We start from the raw sequence: 13,323 nt of genomic DNA on the forward strand, positions 1-13,323 counted from the left end.
CATCTAATGTATGTAGTGCCCTTTCAGCTACGGTATCTGGCTGTGGAAAGAACACTGGAAGTTCCACTGTTTGATTGAGATGGAACGGTGAAATAACCTTTGGCAAAAATTTAGGATTGGTCCTTAGGACGACTTTATTTTTGTGTAGTTGTATAAAAGGTTCCTGTATAGTAAACGCCTGAATCTCGCTTACTCTTCTTAGGGAAGTAATGGCGATGAGAAATGCCACCTTCCAGGTTAGGAACTGTATGTCGCAGGAGTGCATGGGTTCAAAAGGTGGACCCATAAGTCTAGTTAGGACAACATTTAGGTTCCATGAAGGAACAGGTAGTGTTCTTGGTGGTATAATTCTCCTAAGGCCCTCCATGAATGCTTTAATGACTGGTATTTTATATAGGGAAGTTGAATAGGTAGTTTGCAGGTATGCAGATATTGCTGCAAGGTGAATCTTAATGGAAGAGAAAGCTAGGTTAGATTTTTGTAAGTGAAGCAAGTAACCCACTACCTGTTCTGGAGTTGTGTGTAATGGTTGTATTTGATTAATATGGCAGTAGCAAACAAACCTCTTCCATTTACTTGCATAGCAGTGCCTGGTGGATGGCCTTCTTGCTTGTTTTATGACTTCCATACATTCTTGGGTAAGTTGTAAGTGCCCGAATTCTAGGATTTCAGGAGCCAGATTGCTAGATTCAGCGATGCTGGATCTGGGTGTCTGATCTTTTGGTTGTGCTGTGTCAACAGATCTGGCCTGTTGGGCAATTTGATGCAGGGTACCACTGATAGGTCTAGCAGTGTTGTGTACCAGGGTTGCCTTGCCCAAGTTGGTGCTATCAATATGAGTTTGAGTTTGCTTTGACTGAGTTTGTTTACCAGGTAAGGAAGGAGAGGGAGAGGAGGAAAAGCGTAAGCAAATATCCCTGACCAGTTCATCCATAGGGCATTGCCTTGGGATTGTTTGTGTGGGTATCTGGATGCGAAGTTTTGGCATTTTGCGTTCTCCCTTGTCGCAAACAAGTCTATCTGAGGTGTTCCCCAGAGTTTGAAATAAGTGTTCAGAATTTGGGGGTGAATTTCCCATTCGTGGACCTGTTGGTGATCTCGAGAGAGATTGTCTGCGAGTTGATTTTGTATCCCTGGTATAAACTGTGCAATTAGGCGAATTTGGTTGTGAATTGCCCAATGCCAAATTTTTTGTGCTAGCAGGCTTAACTGCGTGGAGTGCGTCCCCCCCTGCTTGTTTAGATAATACATTGTTGTCATCTAGTCTGTTTTGACGAGAATGTATTTGTGAACTATTATTGGTTGGAAAGCTTTTAGTGCTTGAAAAACTGCTAGAAGTTCTAGGTGATTGATATGCAGTCTTGTTTGATGTACGTTCCATTGTCCTTGTATGCTGTGTTGATCGAGGTGTGCTCCCCACCCTGTCATGGAAGCATCTGTTATTACGTATTGTGGCACTGGGTCTTGGAAAGGCCGCCCCTTGTTTAAATTTATGTTGTTCCACCACAGAAGCGAGAGGTAAGTTTGGCGGTCTATTAACACCAGATCTAGAAGGTGACCCTGTGCTTGAGACCACTGTGATGCTAGGCATTGTTGTAAGGGCCTCATGTGCAGTCTTGCGTTTGGGACAATGGCTATGCATGATGACATCATGCCTAGGAGTTGTAATACCATCTTTGCTTGTATCTTTTGTGTTGGATACATGCGTTGTATGATGGTGTTGAAATTTTGAATTCTTTGTGGACTTGGAGTGGCTACTCCCTTTGATGTGTCTATTATGGCTCCCAGGTATTGTTGTACCTTGCGTGGCAGAATTTTGGATTTTGTGAAATTGACGGTGAACCCTAGTTTGAAGAGGGTTTGTATGATATGATTTGTGTGATTTGAGCACTCTATTAACGAATGGGCCTTGATTAGCCAGTCGTCTAGATATGGGAACACATGTATCTGCTGCCTTCTTATGTGTGCTGCGACTACCGCTAGACATTTGGTAAAGACTCTTGGTGCGGTTGTTAATCCGCAAGGCAGTACCTTGAATTGGTAATGTATTCCTTTGAATACAAACCTTAGGTATTTCCTGTGCGATGGGTGTATTGGTATATGGAAATAAGCATCCTTGAGGTCTAAAGTTGCCATGTAGTCGTGCAGCTTTAGCAATGGCAATACTTCTTGTAGTGTGACCATGTGGAAGTGGTCTGATTTGATGAAAGTGTTCACTACTCTGAGGTCTAGGATTGGTCTCAGTGTTTTGTCCTTCTTTGGTATCAGAAAGTACAGTGAGTAAACTCCTGTGTTTATTTGTGTGTTTGGCACTAATTCGATTGCATTTTTTTGCAATAGTGCCTGCACTTCTATCTCCAGGAGATTGGAATGGTGTGTTGTCAAATTTTGTGCTTTTGGTGGTATGTTTGGAGGGAATTGTAGAAATTCTATGCAATAACCATGTTGGATAATTGCTAGAACCCAAGTGTCTGTAGTGATCTTCTCCCATGCTTTGTAATAATGACCTATTCGTCCCCCCACTGGTGTTGTGTGGAGGGGGTGAGTGACATGTGAGTCACTGTTTAGTAGTAGGGGTTTTGGGGCTCTGAAATCTTCCTCTATTTCTAGGGAATTGCCCTCCTCTATATTGTCCCCGAAAACCTCCTCTATACTGTCCCTGGTAACTGGACGGTGTGGCTTGTGAGGTGCTGGCTTGTGTGCTTTGACCCCGAAACCCCCCTCGAAAGGGCGTTTTACGGAATGTGCTGTAATTCCCTCTGCTCTGCGGGGAGTAGAGTGCGCCCATGGCTTTGGCAGTGTCCGTATCTTTTTTGAGTTTCTCAATCGCTGTGTCCACTTCTGGACCGAACAGTTCTTTTTCATTAAAAGGCATATTGAGAACTGCTTGTTGAATCTCTGGTTTAAATCCAGACGTTCGGAGCCATGCATGCCTTCTGATAGTTACAGATGTATTAATTGTCCGTGCAGCTGTATCTGCAGCGTCCATGGAGGAGCGGATCTGGTTGTTGGAGATGGCCTGTCCCTCCTCAACCACTTGTTTTGCCCTATTTTGTAAGTCCTTGGGCAGATGTTCAATGAGATGTTGCATCTCGTCCCAGTGGGCTCTGTCATAGCGCGCAAGTAGTGCCTGGGAGTTCGCGATGCGCCACTGGTTTGCAGCTTGTGCTGCGACTCTTTTACCAGCTGCATCAAACTTGCGGCTTTCTTTATCTGGGGGTGGTGCATCTCCAGATGTGTGAGAGTTGGCCCTTTTCCTAGCTGCTCCTACAACGACAGAGTCTGGTGGCAGCTGTGTAGTGATGAAAACCGGGTCCATAGGAGGTGGCTTATACTTTTTTTCTACCCTTGGTGTGATTGCCCTACTTTTAACCGGCTCCTTAAAGATGTCTTTTGCGTGCCGGAGCATACCAGGGAGCATAGGCAGGCTTTGGTATGAGCTGTGGGTGGAGGAGAGTGTGTTGAATAAGAAATCATCCTCGACCTGTTCTGAGTGGAGGCTTACGTGGTGAAATTGTGCTGCTCTAGCCACCACTTGAGAGTACGCGGTGCTGTCTTCTGGTGGAGATGGCTTCGTAGGGTATGCCTCCGGACTGTTATCTGACACTGGGGCGTCGTATAGGTCCCATGCGTCCTGATCTTGGTCACCCTGGCTCATGGTGGTGTGAGCTGGGGAGTGTGATGGAGTTTGTGCTGGTGAAACGTCAATCACGGGCGGAGGAGAGGGTGGTGGTGTAACTCTTTTCACCACTTTTGGTTGTGGTGTTTGTTCCGTCTGGAACTCCAACCTCCTCTTTCTCCTAATGGGGGGAAGGGTGCTTATTTTTCCTGTCCCCTGCTGAATGAAGATACGCTTTTGCGTATGGTCCACATCAGTTGCTTGTAGCTCTTCCTCAAACCTATGCTTCTGCATTTGGGAGGTTAGCGAGTGCTCTTCTGTATAAGAGCCTGAAGCTGGGTCGCTTGCAGTTTGTTTCGGCATCGAAACTTTGTCTGCGTGTTTTTTCGGCTCCGAGGTGACTTTTTTCCTTTTCGGGGCCGAAACCTCTCGGCGTCGATCTGTTTCGGTGCCGCTGTCTCGGCGTCGAGCCGTGTCCGCACCGGCATCACGGTGTCGAGGCTTGTCTCCAGCACTTTCTCGGTCCCGAGAAGGCTGCGTGCCGGTGTCTCGACCGGAGTCGGACGACCTCGGCACTGTTTGGGCCTTTTTCGGTGCCGACGGTCGGTCACCGAATTTATGGGTCGAGCCATGGCCTGGTGGCAGTGGCGTCCCCTGGGCCTTGTAAATGTTTCTCTGTGTGGTTTTCGACGTCTTACTCACGGTTTGTGTATCGTCGAATCCTTCGGAGTCTGAGTCTTGGATCGAGAAGGTACCTTCCTCTTCCTGTTCCTCGAACTCCCGTTGGGCTGTCGGTGCGGACGCCATCTGAAGTCTTCTGGCTCGACGGTCTCGGAGTGTTTTTCGGGACCGGAACGCACGACAGGCCTCGCAGGTGTCTTCGCTGTGCTCAGGTGACAGGCACAGGTTGCAGACCAAGTGTTGGTCTGTGTAGGGGTATTTATTGTGGCATTTGGGGCAGAAACGAAACGGGGTCCGTTCCATCGGCGTTCTTCAGCACGCGGTCGGGCCGACCAGGCCCCGACGGAGGATCGAAAAACTACCCCGAAGGGCACCGGAGCTCTTCGATCTTCGATGCGGTGTTGAATGTAAGTACGCCGATCCCGAACGCAACAATACCGACGAAAATCTTCCGAAATTAGCTAATTTTCCGTTCCGAAACTCGGAGCGACAGGAACACGTCCGAACCCGATGGCGGAAAAAAAACAATCGAGGATAGAGTCGACGCCCATGCGCAATGGAGACAAAAGGAGGAGTCACTCGGTCCCGTGACTCGAAAGACTTCTTCGAAGAAAAACAACTTGTAACACTCCGGCCCAACACCAGATGGCGAGCTATTGCAGAACATGCGTATCTACAGCGACAGATGCCATCGAACGTTTAGTTTCTAGTGTTCGTAGAAAATACGCATCCTTACGTAGGGACATTTTCTTAGAACATCTGCGTGTTACTTCTAGTCCTATTACAGGTCAGAGGGAGATTCCGACCAGAAACCTACAACTAGATGCTGACTGCCCGTTGCAGATGCTGATGCAGATTACAGGCCTTTGCTCAGGTATGAGGGTTGATGTCCTCCCGGGGGAACCTGAAAGGCAGGCTTAGAGCTTTACATGCTGTGCTCAGAATATAACTTAGAGAGAACCTAATCTAGTTGCACTATGATAACCTTATTCTTGTGCTTCACTCTCATCGTTACTATTTTAATCCTACTGTGTTGTGTAGTTCTGGTTATTACAGCTCACGCTTTGGTTTAATAAAACGACTGCATTTTACATAGCAATCTTTAAAACTTAAACTGCCTTTGTCATTTCTATATGAGACCGAACTATGTATGAGAGAATCGGTTGTGACCTGAGTGACCACGACTTCCCTGGGAAGTACTAAGATGTCATGCGCTCGGCTGCCCAATTGTGTCTTCCTTTTGGGAGAGATGAGGCACTGCTAATTAGCCGGAGCAAAACCCGGATTTAGAGTTACAAGGGTCCGTCTCCGTGGGTCAGACTTAGTCCCCCGCACTGGGAACGATCTTGCCGCTCAAAATCCAGTAGTCTCAGGATAATGAGAGACCACGCGACAGACCAAATATAACTATTGTATTATTCCACTTTGGTTTCTTTATCTGGTGCTGCGTTTTTTCTTTCGTTATTTTTTGTTGCTCCCTTTTCACTGTGGTTGTTTTAGGCTGGTAGCTGCCCACATTTTATTGCACCATCCTGTTCCTCCTACCTCCTCCCATGTCCCAGAAATTTGTTTTGGCTTTATTCCAGTGCTGTCTTCATTTACCTCTGGCTCCTGGAAAGATTTGCTTCACCTTCAAATCTTTAATAAAAGGTAGCTCTTAGGCTTTGTTTTTTTTAAATTCAAATGCCAAATGTCAGTTGAATAATGTTCTTTCAAATCAGCCCAGCGCGCATGTTGATTTAATTTTGAAGTAAGCTTATTTTTTCAAGAGAAATTCTTTGGTGCTTAAGCGTGTTAATTTCTCTGTAGGTTTTTGTGCACATTTATGTAACATTAAAAGAAGCTTATTTTACAAGAGAAACGCCCAGTGCCTAAACATTTAGCCCACTGCTCACAGAAGCCACAATATGCACTTTCTCGTAGATGCAGCTAAACCTAGAAGCAATGATGTGAAACTTGCAGCCTCACACCTGGAGTCTCTCTCTCCAGGGCAGACTTTGGCACACAGGGCATTGCTTATCTCCTTTATTGGGGCCATAAATCTTTTCAGGCTGCTTTGTTATTGTCAGCTTCATTAGAGCATTGTTGAAATGCCAGACAAGAACACCTGCCAGACTTTTCATTCTGTTAAACAGAAAATACTTTTCCAGCCTTATTTTCCAATTTCTGTTCAGACATTAACACAACTTGAGGTAGCGCAGTCATCTTCTCGTCTCTCCTCAAGGGCTTGTGACTTCTGCTGTCAGTGACCACCAATACATGGCAGGAAAAGACGAAATTATGAGGCAGGGTCGACCAATTTATGTGGCAAGAAAAGTCCAGTTCTGAAAGTACAATACCAATAGCTCTAACTCAAGAAAATGTGAGCCCTTCTGAATTGCAAATGCTTGTTTAATGTGTAATCATGTTTGAATCTGCAATATAACACTCACTGTGATTCGCTCATCTTCTCTTCTTCTCCTTCCTCTGTAAATGTTTCTCCTTAACAAAAAAAACAAAAAACTGGTATTAGTAAATTTTTAAATAAAAAAAGTTATGAATATATTAGCATTTCCTATCTTAAGATATTTATCAGTGTGCACTGCTTTAAACTATGTAATGGAACACTACTAACCTGAAGCTTTAGAAGTTTGAAAATATGACCCAGCTAGAACAATGTAGGTTAAAAGGAGCCAGTCTGGTTTTGAAATATTTATGCTATTTTTCTCTACTGTAAGTTATACATAATAGTAAGTTAGAAGGTAAACAGCGGTTTCTACAAAACCATGTATCAGCACAAAGTATTCTGAACATAATACAAAATAGAAGGAACGGTGCCAACTATTGCTAAAATCACAAGGCTGGGAATGCCTTAAATCTAACTGCGTTGACAGTCACTGGAAGCTAGCTTTAGCAGTCAAATGGCCCTCCAACTTACCTCACGCACCACAATTTGGACAAAGTACAAAATGCGGTCTTTAAGGATTCCAGTTAGGGATTTTTAAAAGACTGCAAAAAAGCATCATAACAAAATCAGCCTTATATTACAATTAGAAATGCAAACGTACCGTTTTTACTTAATCTCTGTACAGCATCAATATAAGAGCTATCACCAAAACCTGTAACACATCTACACAAAAAGTTCAAGAGGGAAACAGACAGCCTCAATGTGCTTAGAAGCCAATAATACCTTTAACAAATCTTAAAAGGAATCCTGTGCACAGACTAGTCAAGAAAGAAAGGTGTAGCCCTCAGATCTCATAATCTTGCCAATCACAGAGAAGGACAAACAATCTCAGTCTAGGCAGAAGAAAAAAGGACAAGAACAGATTTGAGGGGAAAAGAGTAAATGGGTGGGAGAAAGGAAGAGTTGCCAAGACATTCAAAGGTGTGCCCTGTTCTCTCTAAGCGCGATACTTGGTCATCATTGGGCCACAATCGGTGTGCGCTTTAAAGTTCTGCACAGTACAACTACAGGCAGAATACATATGCACACTAGGAAAAATTTAATATAGAGATCAGAGACTAACTGCTTGAAGTTCAGAAGTTCATTTAAACAAGCAGGTTATTAGAATTATCAGGCATCCTTGTATTACTAAGACTTAATAAGCAACGTAGTTTGAGATCAATGACACTGATTTTACTTAACTTTATTAAGATCAACGCTGAATAGCCAACAGGTGTGAATACGGGAATTAACCATCTAATCCGAATTCTGTGCTTTAATGGCCCAAATAAGTTTCATGACTTCACTACCTACTGAGACTGTTAAAGTGCACAGAAATGGAGCTCTACCATCCCAACAAACTGACAGTTCAAAAGAACTAGGTGACTTCAACCAATTTCTACGTGGCCTTTAGGGATGAGTATACAGTTAAAAACATCATTCCATGTATCTTATTTATCTAGGTCCTGAAGACAATCCAGAAGGCAACCGACTTAGAATTATCTACTGAATGATCTACTGCTCTAAACAGATGTCAAACAATATCTCAAACTGCAAACAGGCAAAGTAACTCAATACATATATGGTGGGCCTAGGTCATATATGTTAAATTTGACATTGTTTTAAGTAATAAGGCTCTCAGTGGAGATACTGCAATATAGGAAAATGTATCTGGATCTCAATAGTACAAACTGGTCTGAACAGCCATTTCACAAGTCAAAGTACAAAGGCTAAAGATTTTCACACCACAACCCAGTAAACAGCCTTGAGATACTCACACATAAGCAATCCAAAAGCAGCGTTAAACAATGGGCATTGGCACTACAAAATATTTCTGTTCCCTCCCTTACTCCACTCTGGATTTTAATACTGATTGCACAATTAACACGCAAGTCATTCACCTGAAATTTTTGAAACCCCTTTTTCCTAAACAATTGTATTGGACACCCACACAACGATATGGCTGCACAGACAACCTTATTCCCAAAGCTGTACTATATTTTATGTGTTTTAACCTCAAAGCTAAACAATGCTAACAAACATAAGGCTGAGAAAAAGATCATGATAGGTCAAAGGGACTAGGGCCATGGAAGGCCTTTAAGTCATCTTAAGTAAAGGTAGGTGCGTGTGTGTATATATCTACTTACTCAGACATCTGTTTGTGGCATGTAGTGCTATAGATTCACATGCTTTGCATAAGTGCCATCTAGTGTTGGGCTCGGAGTGTTACAAGTTTTTCTTTGAAAAAGGTTAGAGTCACAAGATCGAGTGACTCCTCTCGAGAATAGTGCGCATGGGCACTGATTACTTTGTTAGATTGTTTTCCGGCAGGAGGGTGAAGTAAAGAGCGTACAAGTATATATGTAGATATATACTAAAGAAAAGATGTCCATGCAATGTATATGGAAAATGTCACTTACCCAGTGTACATCTGTTTGTGGCATGAGACGCTGCAGATTCACATGCTGTGCATTATCCTGCCATCTAGTGTTGGGCTCGGAGTGTTACAAGTTGTTTTTCTTCGAAGAAGTCTGAGTCACGAGACCGAGGGACTCCTCCCTTTCGGCTCCATTGCGCATGGCCGTCGACTCCATCTTAGATTGTTTTCCCCGCAGAGGGTGAGGTAGGAGTTGTGAGTATACTAGATGTGCCCATGCAATGGAGTAGGTACGTATGTACATAGTGTGTATCAAAAGAATATTTATTTACAAATTTACAATTTTCATTCAACTAATAACGGCTACAGGCTCCCGGGGAGGTGGGAGGGCGCATGTGAATCTGCAGCGTCTCATGCCACGAACAGATGTACACTGGGTACGTGACATTTTCCGTTCGATGGCATGTGTAGCTGCAGATACACATGCTGTGCATAGACTATTAAGCAGTAATCTGCCCAAAAAGCAGTGGTTTAGCCTGTAGGAGTTTAAGTTGTTTGAAATAATGTTCTTAATACAGCCTGTCCTACTGTGGCTTGTTGTGTTGCTAACACATCTACACAGTAATGCTTAGTGAATGTATGAGGCGTAGACCAGGTGGCTGCCTTACAAATTTCTATTATAGGTATATTCCCAAGAAAAGCCATTGTGGCGCCTTTCTTCCTAGTGGAATGTGCTCTTGGTGCAATAAGTAAATCTCTTTTTGCTTTAATATAGCAAGTTTGAATAAATTTAACTATCCATCTGGCGATGCCTTGTTTGGATATAGGATTACCTGCATGAGGTTTTTGGAAGGCTACAAACAATTGTTTTGTTTCACGAAAATGTTTTGTTCTGTCAATGTAATACATTAGTTCTCTTTTTATGTCTAATGTATGCAAGGCTCTTTCGGCTACTGAGTCTGGTTACGGAAAGAAGACTGGGAGTTCCACAGTTTGGTTTAGGTGGAATGGTGATATGACCTTTGGTAAGAAATTGGGATTTGTACGGAGAACCACTATGTATTTGTATAAAGGGTTCTTGTAGGAAGTTGGCTCTGTATGTGCTATTTCAAAGTAAGGAATAGCATGCACAGAGTCCAAGGGTTCCCCTTAGAGGTAAGATAGTGGCAAAAAGAGGTAAGATAGTGGCAAAAAGAGGTAATACTAATGCTCTATTTTGTGGAAGTGTGGTCGAGCAGTAGGCTTATCAAAGGAGTAGTGTTAAGCATTTGTTGTACATACAGGCAATAAATGAGGAACACACACTCAGAAACAATTCCAGGCCAATAGGTTTTTGTTATAGAAAAATATCTTTTCTTAGTTTATTTTAAGAACCACAGGTTCAAATTCTACATGTAATAGCTCATTTGAAAGGTATTGCAGGTAAGTACTTTAGGAACTTTGCATAATTACAGTAGCATATATACTTTTCACAGTTCCTGGGGGAGGTAAGTTATTGTTAGTTTTAGCAGGTAAGTAAATCACTTACAAGTTTCAGGTTTGGGTCCAAGGTAGCCCACCGTTGGGGGTTCAGAGCAACCCCAAAGTTACCACACCAGCAGCTCAGGGCCGGTCAGGTGCAGAGTTCAAAGTGGTGCCCAAAACGCATAGGCTTCAATGGAGAGAAGGGGGTGCCCTGGTACCAGTCTGCCAGCAGGTAAGTACCCGCGTCTTCGGAGGGCAGACCAGGGGGGTTTTGTAGGGCACCGGGGGGACACAAGTCAGCACAAAAAGTACACCCTCAGCAGCGCGGGGGCGGCCGGGTGCAGTGTGCAAACACGCGTCGGGTTTTCAATGGTTTTCAATGAGAGACCAAGGGGTCTCTTCAGCGGTGCAGGCAGGCAAGGGGGGGGGGGGGGGCTCCTCGGGGTAGCCACCACCTGGGCAAGGGAGAGGGCCTCCTGGGGGTCACTCCTGCACTGGAGTTCCGATCCTTCAGGTGCTGGGGGCTGCGGGTGCAGGGTCCTTTCCAGCCGTCGGGAAATTAGAGTTCAGGCAGTCGCGGTCAGGGGGAGCCTCGGAATTCCCTCTGCAGGCGTCGCTGTGGGGGCTCAGGGGGGACAACTTTGTTTACTCACGGTCTTGGAGTCGCTGGAGGGTCCTCCCTGAGGTGTAGGTTCTCCACCAGTCAAGTCGGGGTCGCCGAGTGCAGTGTTGCAAGTCTGACGCTTCTTGCGGGGAGTTGCAGGGGTCTTTAAATCTGCTCCTTTGAAACAAAGTTGCAGTCTTTTTGGAGCAGGGCCGCTGTCCTCGGGAGTTTCTTGTCTTTCTTGAAGCAGGGCAGTCCTCTGAGGATTCAGAGGTCGCTGGTCCTTTGGAAAGCGTCGCTGGAGCAGGTTTCTTTGGAAGGCAGGAGACAGGCCGGTAGGACTGGGGCCAAAGCAGTTGGTGTCTTCTTTTCTTCTTCTGCAGGGGTCTTTCAGCTCAGCAGTCCTCTTCTTCTTGTAGTTTCAGGAATCTAAATCTTTAGGTTCAGGGAAGCCCTTAAATACTAAATTTAAGGGCGTGTTTAGGTCTGGGGGGTTAGTAGCCAATGGCTATTAGCCCTGAGGGTGGGTGCACCCTCTTTGTGCCTACTCACAAGGGGAGGGGGGTCACAATCCTATCCCTATTGGGGAATCCTCCATCTGCAAGATGGATGATTTCTAAAAGTCAGTCACCTCAGCTCAGGACACCTTAGGGGCTGTCCTGACTGGCCAGTGACGACTCCTTGTTTTTCTCATTATGTCTCCTGGACTTGCCGCCAAAAGTGGGGGCTGTGTCCAGGGGGCGGGCATCTCCACTAGCTGGAGTGCCCTGGGGCATTGTAACACGAAGCTTGAGCCTTTGAAGCTCACTGCTAGGTGTTACAGTTCCTGCAGAGGGGAGGTGTGAAGCACCTCCACCCAGAGCAGGCTTTGTTTCTGTCCTCAGAGAGCACAAAGGCTCTCACTGCATGAGGTCAGAAACTCGTCTCTCAGCAGCAGGCTGGCACAGACCAGTCAGTCCTGCACTAAACAATTGGGTAAAATACAGGGGGCAGCTCTAAGATGCCCTCTGTGTGCATTTTTTTAATAAATCCAACACTGGCATCAGTGTGGGTTTATTATTCTGAGAAGTTTGGTACCAAACTTCCCAGTATTCAGTGTAGCCATTATGGAGCTGTGGAGTTTGTTTTTGACAGACTCCCAGACCATATTCTCTTATGGCTAACCTGTACTTACAATGTCTAAGGTTTTGCTTAGACACTGTAGGGGCATAGTGCTCATGCACCTATGCCCTCACCTGTGGTATAGTGCACCCTGCCTTAGGGCTGTAAGGCCTGCTAGAGGGGTGACTTACCTATGCCACAGGCAGTGTGAGGTTGGCATGGCACCCTGAGGGGAGTGCCATGTCGACGTAGTCATTTTCTCCCCACCAGCACACACAAGCTGGCACGCAGTGTGTCTGTGCTGAGTGAGGGGTCCCTAGGGTGGCATAAGACATGCTGCAGCCCTTAGAGACCTTCCCTGGCATCAGGGCCCTTGGTACCAGGGGTACCAGTTACAAGGGACTTACGTGGGTGCTAGGGTTTGTGCCAATTGTGGAGACAATGGTACATTTTAGATGAAAGAACACTGGTGCTGGGGCCTGGTTAGCAGGGTCCCAGCACACTTCTCAGTCAAGTCAGCATCAGTACCAGGCAAAAAGTGGGGGGTAACTGCAACAGGGAGCCATTTCTTTACAGTTCTTGGATAGTAAATGCTAGTATCTCACTTACTCTAAGTGATGTGATAACTTGGAACATAGCCTTTCTAATATCTAAGTATTGTATTTCACAAGAGTGCATGGGTTTGAATGGTGGTCCCATGAGTTGTGTTAATACAATATTAAGGTTCCACAAAGGTACTGGTGGTGTCCTTGGGGGTATGATTCTTTTTAGTCGCTCCATAAAAGCTTTAATGACTGGGATTCTAAAAAGCGATGTTGTATATGTAATCTGCAGATAGGCAGATATTGCAGTGAGATGTATTTTAATGGAAGAGAATGCTAGATTAGACTTTTGTAAGTGTAATAAGTAGCTTACAATGTCCTTTGTGGAGGCAAGTAGTGGTTGAATGTGATTAGTGTGGCAGTAGCAAAGAAATCTTTTCCATTTGTTTGTGCAACAATGTCTTGTTGTAGGCTTTCTAGCTTGTTTAATGACCTCCATACACTCTTGTG

At 44.9% G+C, this 13,323-nt stretch overlaps 1 protein-coding gene across 2 annotated transcripts in view; it reads right to left on the reverse strand.

Annotated features, from left to right (window-relative positions):
• Window positions 1-13,323, reverse strand: part of LARP4 (La ribonucleoprotein 4) — a 339,680-nt gene that overhangs the window by 167,013 nt on the left and 159,344 nt on the right. For both annotated transcript variants that reach the window (XM_069230867.1, XM_069230868.1), the window contains one exon: window positions 6,733-6,781. In XM_069230867.1, the coding sequence (XP_069086968.1) occupies window positions 6,733-6,781 (49 nt within the window). The remainder of the gene's footprint in view (window positions 1-6,732; window positions 6,782-13,323) is intronic.

Source organism: Pleurodeles waltl, chromosome 4_2, assembly GCF_031143425.1.
Source record: "Pleurodeles waltl isolate 20211129_DDA chromosome 4_2, aPleWal1.hap1.20221129, whole genome shotgun sequence".
Taxonomy (NCBI): Eukaryota; Metazoa; Chordata; class Amphibia; order Caudata; family Salamandridae; genus Pleurodeles; species Pleurodeles waltl.